The 10888-nt window shown below is 37.8% G+C and overlaps 1 protein-coding gene across 1 annotated transcript in view; it reads left to right on the top strand.

Moving 5' to 3' along the window:
* The window catches only part of LOC144436481 (nucleotide sugar transporter SLC35D1-like), a 24631-nt gene extending 13976 nt beyond the window's left edge, over positions 1-10655 (top strand). The window contains exons 8-11 of the mRNA XM_078125281.1: positions 2905-3065; positions 4654-4732; positions 5720-5802; positions 10550-10655. Coding sequence (XP_077981407.1) covers positions 2905-3065; positions 4654-4732; positions 5720-5802; positions 10550-10655 — 429 coding nt within the window. The remainder of the gene's footprint in view (positions 1-2904; positions 3066-4653; positions 4733-5719; positions 5803-10549) is intronic.
* Positions 10656-10888: the final 233 nt, after the last annotated feature.

Here is a 10888-nt window from a genome sequence, read left to right as displayed (position 1 = left end):
AACTATTTTATTTTGTTTTGTGTCTGACACTTTCATCAGAACAATAAATTAATGCAGACCAAGTTTGGTGATAATATCATTCATACAAACTACCTAATAAAAATATCATGTGTCCAAAACTGATAAAACATTGATATACATGTTGTCTAGAAATTGCCAACAGGGAAATGGAAATCAAAAATAGTCGTTCAGACTGCTGTGAATCGGGGTGAAAATTTAATATGCCTCGATAATTTTAATGAAATAAGCATTATGGTATCAACCTTAGTAATGCTCTTACATACATACATACATACATACATACATACATACATACATAACTTATATATTAAAGGTGTACAGTATATGGTGATAGTTGCTTTGGTAATGGAATGGACCTATTTTTGACATAGATAAACAAAAGTTCATGTCATGAAAATTTAAAACATATTACTTCATTTAATTTAAAACAGTCAACATTTACAGTTTTTCAAATTTTCACTATGTTTGTTCTATACCATCTGTTGTTGATGCTTGCATTATCAGTAGGTGAGGTCAGCAGTTAGATTGAGAGGTCAAAGGTGAACATACGTACATACATAGCTTATCCGATATCAAAGGTTGTTTTGTCAAAATCCATGGATTAGGTGACAGAACACAAATGTAAAGTAAACATAGGATTGTTCTTGTTAAAATGGCACAAAGCATCTAGTTTGTAAGCATTGTACCGTACTCAGGTGAAAAATACCTAAAAAAACCACATTCCAGCATAATGCTGTAATGTCGATGCATGTCTTTTATAACTGCTATATCACAATTGTCTGCTGACTTTGTTAAAACGGTTGATTACATAGTATACAGATTTCCTGAATATGTTTTGCTATGTATGATAAATTATTACATCATTGGATCGTTTGTGAGTTTTCTTAATACTAGGTTTGAGTTCAGTCAATTGTGAGCTGTGATTAAGTGTGCAGTAAGTATGAGGTTACTGTGAATGCCTTTCACATATGTAGTAAAAACTTCACCCACACACGTATACTCAGTTTGTAGCCTTTACTATAACTGTCAGAAAATATGTAAATGTGTTAATTATCATACAGAATCTATTACAGAAAGGAATAGTTCAAAAAAACCTCAAAACTGTTGTTAGGATCAATTCTTCAATATTTTCTAAATCAGAATTCAAATTGTAGATAGATATTTGCTACATCATTGTCACAAATAAAGGAAATATCTCATTGTGATCAATCAAGAAATTTGCACAACCCAAATAGTTGTTGTCCTTCAGAATATTGAAATGTTAAAACCAGCAAGTCTTTAAAGTGATGTCGAGATGAATGAGTTGTTTATTCAATAGTGAATGTAGGGATTGGACTGCATAGTGTCTGTTTCTTCACATATGTGTACCAGATTAAAAGTCATTTACTATTCTGACCAATGCTATAATCTCTCACTACATGTGATTTATAGCAAGTAGTTAGTGAGTGCAGTGAGTTAAAGATGTGCATACAGTTACAAACCTCTTATTCCAATACATACACAATATACATTGGATAAATTCCCAGCTTCTAGGTTGATATGATAAATTATCATATGTTAAGAACTTAGACTTGAAGATTCAAATCATGGTGTATACTCTAGTCTAAGTCCTATACGGTATTGGTACGGTATAGTTAGAGAGACCACATTGGCATCCCCACTATGTATACTCCTAATCTAACTGCTAGACCTCAGGTGTTCTTGCAATACAGTTCACCCGAGCGTTCCACCCTCAATACGAGCTTTGTTTGCTTATCATGTTGGAAGAAAGCCCGAACGTCTAGCAACAAGACTATGTATACTCCTGTAATCATGTTTTAAGAAGAATGAATCATTCAGTCTACTAGGGAGTCAGACTCATAAATTATGGCAAATCAACATATGCCTAGGGAGTCAGATTATATATACTGTATGAACAATGCCAGAGTAAAGATATCACTTCATTTTATAGTATTATTTGGTGTATTAAAGTTACAGGTACCCTCATCAATGTCAGCCTTGTCACAACTTGTTTGTGTGATAATTTTATCACTTGTTGTGTTGGCAGTGAAGTACATTCCATTCAATGTTAGTAGAGTACAACCTGGTGTACCTTTTGCACAGAATATGTACACATCCACATTTATGTCAATTGTAAAACACACAAGTTTGTTGCTGTTGCAAAATGTAATCCATTTACATGAAGTATAGACTTTACCTAGATGAAAGCTAACACTTTTAAGATACATTATGAATTCAATATGTATAATAAAACTTGGATGTTAAACAAAATAAAATAGGTTAGATTTACACAATTTCAATTATCATTACAGAGCTGTTGTTGATTAGAACTTCAGAATCTGTCAAATGTGTTATCGACTGTTTGTATTGTTAAAAAATAAAAACACTTGACAACTACATGTAGTTCCTTACCAAGGCCAATATATTGCTTCCACCTACATGTAAGTTGTGATCGATGCCAAGTCCATACTGTTAATTGAAAGTGAATGAAGCCACCCATTTTATCTCCTTTGAAATCCAAGTTTTTATTAAAACAACATTCTTAATACACAAAGAGTCCTTTCTCTTTAAAGTTTGAAATATTGATTTTAATTTCATTTTGTGGTCAGGTTTATCTCCTTTTCTAAGATTGTCAGTGTTTAGTATCACATAATGTTCTACTAATGATTTGAAGGAGGACGGAAATTGTTGTGAGACCAGATAAAGGTTCTTCTCATCCCAATATTCACCCTGAACTGAGATGTGTCTTTAATTATTCGTATAGAGATTGTGGTGTGATGTCATCAGTCATCTATACTTTGAACTTTTTATTTGAAAACTTAAACAAACTACGTCATCAGATTGAATTTAGTTATAAAATGTTATGTTTTCTCTTATTTTCAGGAACTTGGCAAATATGGTGTTTTATTTTATAATGCGGCATTTATGTTAATACCTGCTATTTTATTGGCTCTGTTCACTGGTGAGCTATCCACAGCTATGGAGTTTACACAATGGAATAATCCCTCATTTCTTGCACAATTTCTAATATCATGTATTATGGGGTAAGTGTTCAGGCTAGAATTACCATGATAATAATTTACCACAATTTCTAATATCATGTATTATGGGGTAAGTCTTCAGGCTAGAATTACCATGATAATAATTTACCATAATTTCTAATATCATGTATTATGGGGTAAGTATTCAGTGTAGAATTACCATGATAATAATTTACCATAATATAACAGTCATTAACTCAAATCAAATGAAGTTCACTCACGTTGTGCTATAATTTTGAATGAAAACCCTGATGAAGCGAGTAAAGAAGCCAAATAGATTTGACATGTACATGTACAAATACTCACTGCTGTAACTTTGTTTGTGTATCAACATTTTTGAGATTCTTAACAACCCCACCCCCTCACTGCTACATTATTAGCTTTGCAAATTGTGAAGTGTACATTTGTTAGTACTGTATTCTGTTTGAGTACTAGACTGCACCAGTGTTAACTTTTATTATATTGCCATTTTGTAGATTGAATATTGCAGATTATTACATAAATACATGCAAATCTTCACCTGTGTGACGTCAAACAGGGCAGATCAAAATCCCATATCACCCCTATTCTACTGAACTATTTTTTTCTGCCTATGGTTTGAATGTTCCTGCCAATCCTATGCTACCATCAAGTTATCGTAATAATTATGCACTTTCAAAACATAAATGCACACATTACATATATCCCTTGGTGGCCTGAGTTTGATAGGTAGAGGTACTTTTATTTTTATTTGATAAATTTTATAGACTATCTAAAAAATCATATAGATTATCGAAGTAGCAGCTGGTAAGCTTACTTCCGATTTTCCATCGAGCTCAGAGCTCTGTAGTTACACATCCCGAACAAATATGATTAAATTAATGGAACAAAGGTCGTATTCAGACAAATTCTACTTACTTTTTAAACTAAATTTGATATTACATGTACATCGCAAGGTTATAACTGATAATTTTGGTTGAGAAACCACGTCATAGTATGACTGGTACCGTGTAGGTAAGCTTTACCTCATGACAGGTCACGCGATTATGTAATTTGCATAGTCGTCACCATTTTTTAAATATGCGATGAAGAATATAGTGCGATGAAACGATGCAGTATTCGTAAAATTCTATTTGAAATTTTAGAAAAATATGGGGGAATACTTAGTTATGTGATAAATATATAATTCCATGAAATCAATGTTAGTTTTACGTCATAATGCTCCTCGTATGATTCCACAGACTACAAATTCTTGCCTACTGGCTTGAATTTGTATTAGTCTGTGAAATCATACTTGAAGCATTATGATGTAAAACTAACATCGATTTCATGGGATTATATTGTCAATGTGAAACTATACTCACTATTATTAACTCAAACCCTTTACCATCGAAACAAAAAAATGAAATATATGACAGTTCTACATGACTTGTATTACTTTAAGTTTCTAGATACCATTTGAAATATGATCTCAGTATTTTAAAATGAAGATTACACAAAGTTTTCATCAAAAATGAAATATGGTTATTTCAATATCCATACTTCCAAAGAATATGTGTGAGTTTATCATTCGCAATTTAATAGTAACTCCATTGCTATGGTTTGTTTTCAGATTTATATTAATGTATTCAATAGTTTTATGTACAAGTTATAATTCTGCCCTAACTACTACAATGGTTGGCTGTATAAAGGTAAGATAATGGCAGTGGTGTAACTAAAAGACCAATGATTCAGTCCTAGGTTCTTGCATTAGTGCTACAATGTTGGTAATCTAGGCTTGTGTTGACTAAGACAGACGCGAACTAAAACTGTAGTTGTTTGAAGTGATAGATTATACATACAAGTAGGTGATATTGATTCCTCTATTGTGTGAATTTAATCGCCCTGTGATCCAGATATTGACTATTATTGAAACATACCGATAGCCCTTAAATGAACACAGATTTATTTATACATTTTTTTAGGGTAATCTTTGTTGATAACAGTCCATTGGACATACATACAATGAGTCACAGTGCTTTGTGTGTGTATGTGTGTGTGTGTGTGTGTGTGTGTGTGTGTGTGTGTGCTTGCATGTATGTATGTATGTATGTATGTATGTATGTATGTATGTACAGTTATGTATATGCCTGTAATATGCAAATTGTAGGTGTGGTCACATGTCTCTGGTGTGTGTGTGTGTGTGTGTGTGTGTATGTATGTATGTATGTATGTATGTATGTATGTATGTGTGTGTATGTGTGTGTGTATGTGTGTGTCTGTGTGCATGAGCATACATGCATGCATGCTTGCACATATGCACAGTCGTGTATGTGCATGTAATGTGCAAGTGTATGTGTGGTTACATATCTCTCTGATGTGTGTGTGTGTGCTAGTAGTCCACATTCATTATCTACTAAACATGGCCACTCTACATTACAATGACATTCATATTAAAACTCCTATTGCACGTCTGAGCTGGACAAAAGAACAAATGAAAATAGAATACATTATACAGTGAGAATAGTGAAGTAGCTCAATATGCAATGAATAGCAGACAGTAAAAAGAATTGATATTTGTACCATCTATAGTTTGTTTATTGTAACAATGTTAGAGTTATTTAATGTATCTGAATGTATACTTTCAGATGACAATGACATCCTAACTAATATCATATCTTGTTTTTTGTTCTTTACAGAATATTTTTGTGACATATATAGGTATGATATTTGGTGGTGACTATATATTCAGTTGGACTAACTTTATAGGGTTAAATATCAGGTAAGGTCAATTGAAATTACACCAACACATAATATTTCTATTTTATCAAAAAGTGGTCATGTGGATGATATTACACACAAAAAAATAAAAATCTGCTGTCTTGATATGAAAAATAAAAATATTACTACCAAATGTTAGTTTAGTTGTGATATGGATGGAGATTTGGTATTTATTGGGGATTTTTTTTAATTTATGAAATAATTTTATGATGGCTTCCTACTTGAAAAATCAACTTCAAGGACATATGCCAAGCCCTTGTCTATACCTCAATAAATTACAAAAGATTAATAAAATGTGTAAAATGAGTACTATAATTTTAACCAGTACACAACATATTTTTGATATGCTGAGAGCTTTTGACTGCAAACTGTCAGTCTTGTTCACTCATGATAGAGGGCGCTGTTGATAAGCTGAGAGCTTTCCACTACAAACAAGCTGTACGTACAATAACAAACTTTTTACACACTCAATACATTACATTTTTGTAATGTATTGAGTTACAAACACAGACTTGGTCTATGTTGTTTCACATTGATTTTTCAAGTAGGAAGCCATGATAAAATTGTTTTATCAACTCCCAATCTTCATCCATATAGTCACTTTAAAAACCTTAAAAGTTGTTAGTAGTATTTTTACATTTTTCTTCTCAGACGGCAGCTTTTAGTTTTTGTGCGATTGTTTATTTATCATGTTTATGAATGCAGTCAGTTGCCATTTTGTAATCTTTACAAATTATGGTTAGAGCTGGGGGTGGGGGATGGGGGTTTGGGTGGCGGGTGGATACTCACTTGGGAGAATGGTTGGGGTGTATGGCTAGCATGAGAACATCCCTATTCCTTATCAGACTTGAAAAGTAGCTAATTTTCTAAACCCCCAACCCCACCCCCACTACTCTACCCCCACCCTTTTAAGTGAGCGCGTGAATAATGTACAGCTGGTCCAGTGATCTTAAAAAGAATATAAAATCTGAGGTGCACGATGTATGCAGGTGACACCCTAAAGACAAAATAAATGCAAAAAGCATACCCCATCTCTAACTCAGACATCCTAAACATAGATCCCTTTAGGCAGCACATACCAGTACGTATATAGCTTTGTAATGAGAGTACCCATCTGTGTGTTTTAAGGCATGATTGCTATGTTTAGAACCTTCAGACATGTCAAATTGTTATCAATAGTTTAGGATTGAAGTGTGCAGTCAAAAATTTCAGGTAAATTTTCAAGTTGTGTTTGGAACAAAAGTTCAAATTGAATACTATCATTACCAACACAGATGAATTTCCATTTGAAGTTTAAGATTAGGATTCTGTCAATCATAATTCACTTAAATATATAAATTATAATAAAATTATAGTCAAGGAAATTCACTATCATAGTAAGTGGTTTTGGCTCTCAGAAATTCAATATTAACATCCCACAGATCAGTTCAAAGTGTTTTCAGCCACAGCACAGTTGCTTCATTCACCAGGTTGAGTTCAATAGCAGAATGTTAGGTGGTCATTTTTTTTATGCTCTGTGTGCATGGAGGTGTTAGAACTGAGAATTGCAGAGACTGATTACTAAGTGACATCCATGTGCTGTACACAGGCCTATAGAACTTGAAGGCTTATTGTTTACCAGACATCTAATCTGTCATCATTTCTCAAATGTATCAACTTAATTGGCCATTGTGTTTCATACATAAGGCCCCATTGGTTATCTAAACTGATTTCTTTTCCTTTGAAGGCTAGTGTTGTCACAGACTCCGTCCATAACTCTAGATTCTTATACATGTTACGTAATACACCCTGACCACAAAATGACTGCATGCTGAACATTCAGTTCATTAAAGTGGAACATTACTCCAGGAAATATAGACATTTTCATACACTATGGATTCTGCTGAGTCATTTCATGATTTTATGTCACCTACAATTATTTGCGATTTCAAAGAAACATCAAGTTGACCTTGTGCTTTTATAGAATATCTTTGCCGTGGGCAATTGCATCATGGGAGATGTTTTACACTGAAGGTAATAAGCACTCAGGAGTCATGAATATTCATTGTACAACCATGAATATATTATTTCTGCTGACTCCCATCAGGCAGTTCCCCAGAGTGGGGTTCTCCTTTAACTCCCCCATGATTGTAATGAACAATACCCCTGTGACACTGTTGCCAGGAATTAAGTCCTCACCCACCTGTGACACTGTTGCCAGGAATTAAGTCCTCACCCCCCTTTGACACTGTTGCCAGGAATTAAGTCCTCACCCACCTGTGACACTGTTGCCAGGAATTAAGTCCTCACCCACCTGTGACACTGTTGGCGGGAATTAAGTCCTCACCCCCCTTTGACACTGTTGCCAGGAATTAAGTCCTCACCCACCTGTGACACTGTTGCCAGGAATTAAGTCCTCACCCACCTGTGACACTGTTGCCAGGAATTAAGTCCTCACCCACCTGTGACACTGTTGGCGGGAATTAAGTCCTCACCCCCCTTTGACACTGTTGCCAGGAATTAAGTCCTCACCCACCTGTGACACTGTTGCCAGGAATTAAGTCCTCACCCCCCTTTGACACTGTTGCCAGGAATTAAGTCCTCACCCACCTGTGACACTGTTGCCAGGAATTAAGTCCTCACCCCCTTTGACACTGTTGGCGGGAATTAAGTCCTCACCCCCCTTTGACACTGTTGCCAGGAATTAAGTCCTCACCCACCTGTGACACTGTTGCCAGGAATTAAGTCCTCACCCCCCTTTGACACTGTTGGCGGGAATTAAGTCCTCACCCACCTGTGACACTGTTGCCAGGAATTAAGTCCTCACCCACCTGTGACACTGTTGGCGGGAATTAAGTCCTCACCCACCTGTGACACTGTTGCCGGGAATTAAGTCCTCACCCCCCTTTGACACTGTTGGCGGGAATTAAGTCCTCACCCACCTGTGACACTGTTGGCGGGAATTAAGTCCTCACCCACCTGTGACACTGTTGGCGGGAATTAAGTCCTCACCCACCTGTGACACTGTTGGCGGGAATTAAGTCCTCACCCCCCTTTGACACTGTTGGCGGGAATTAAGTCCTCACCCACCTGTGACACTGTTGGCGGGAATTAAGTCCTCACCCCCCTGTGACACTGTTGCCAGGAATTAAGTCCTCACCCCCCTGTGACACTGTTGCCAGGAATTAAGTCCTCACCCACCTGTGACACTGTTGCCAGGAATTAAGTCCTCACCCACCTGTGACACTGTTGCCAGGAATTAAGTCCTCACCCACCTGTGACACTGTTGCCAGGAATTAAGTCCTCACCCACCTTTGACACTGTTGCCAGGAATTAAGTCCTCACCCACCTGTGACACTGTTGCCAGGAATTAAGTCCTCACCCACCTTTGACACTGTTGCCAGGAATTAAGTCCTCACCCACCTTTGACACTGTTGCCAGGAATTAAGTCCTCACCCACCTGTGACACTGTTGCCAGGAATTAAGTCCTCACCCACCTTTGACACTGTTGCCAGGAATTAAGTCCTCACCCACCTTTGACACTGTTGCCAGGAATTAAGTCCTCACCCACCTGTGACACTGTTGCCAGGAATTAAGTCCTCACCCACCTGTGACACTGTTGCCAGGAATTAAGTCCTCACCCCCCTTTGACACTGTTGGCGGGAATTAAGTCCTCACCCCCCTTTGACACTGTTGGCGGGAATTAAGTCCTCACCCACCTGTGACACTGTTGGCGGGAATTAAGTCCTCACCCCCCTTTGACACTGTTGGCGGGAATTAAGTCCTCACCCACCTATGACACTGTTGGCGGGAATTAAGTCCTCACCCCCTTTGACACTGTTGGCGGGAATTAAGTCCTCACCCCCCTTTGACACTGTTGGCGGGAATTAAGTCCTCACCCCCCTATGACACTGTTGGCGGGAATTAAGTCCTCACCCCCCTTTGACACTGTTGCCAGGAATTAAGTCCTCACCCCCCTATGACACTGTTGCCAGGAATTAAGTCCTCACCCCCCTGTGACACTGTTGGCGGGAATTAAGTCCTCACCCCCCTTTGACAGTGTTGCCAGGAATTAAGTCCTCACCCCCCTATGACACTGTTGCCAGGAATTAAGTCCTCACCCCCCTTTGACACTGTTGGCGGGAATTAAGTCCTCACCCCCCTTTGACACTGTTGGTGGGAATTAAGTCCTCACCCCCCTTTGACACTGTTGGCGGGAATTAAGTCCTCACCCACCTGTGACACTGTTGGCGGGAATTAAGTCCTCACCCCCCTATGACACTGTTGGCGGGAATTAAGTCCTCACCCCCCTTTGACACTGTTGGCGGGAATTAAGTCCTCACCCACCTGTGACACTGTTGGCGGGAATTAAGTCCTCACCCCCCTATGACACTGTTGGCGGGAATTAAGTCCTCACCCCCCTTTGACACTGTTGGCGGGAATTAAGTCCTCACCCCCCTTTGACACTGTTGGCGGGAATTAAGTCCTCACCCCCCTATGACACTGTTGGCGGGAATTAAGTCCTCACCCAACTGTGACACTGTTGCCAGGAATTAAGTCCTCACCCACCTGTGACACTGTTGCCAGGAATTAAGTCCTCACCCCCCTTTGACACTGTTGGCGGGAATTAAGTCCTCTAGCTCTGTATTGACAGGAAAAAGACAAACTGAGTTGACTGAGTTGTGTATGATGTATGTGTTACATGTCAAGGTCAACTGATTATTATCTAATGATAACTAATGACTTGTATTACTGTTCTTTGTTTGCAGTGTTGTTGGCAGTATATTTTATGCCTATATCACATTTGTAGAGAAAAATAAACCATTGAAAGCACAGAATAACCTTAGTGGTATCCATGGCAGTAACAAAGTCTGAATACTATTTGACAGTCATCAAAGGACACATGAACCACTCATGGAATACAGGTTACAAAATACACAGTCATATCCTATGGTATGGTAGTCATCAAAACAGATAACTGCAGAATATGGACTGGTGGTTATGCTATATAGTAATCCATGCAACCAACCAACCAACCAACCAGTTGACTAACCAACCAACCACTGACAAACCAACCACTGACATACCAGCTAAAAGTTGGTCGAGAC

This window comes from Glandiceps talaboti, chromosome 6 (genome assembly GCF_964340395.1).
Source record: "Glandiceps talaboti chromosome 6, keGlaTala1.1, whole genome shotgun sequence".
In the NCBI taxonomy this organism is placed as follows: domain Eukaryota; kingdom Metazoa; phylum Hemichordata; class Enteropneusta; family Spengelidae; genus Glandiceps; species Glandiceps talaboti.
This window is presented reverse-complemented; position numbering and strand designations above follow the sequence as displayed.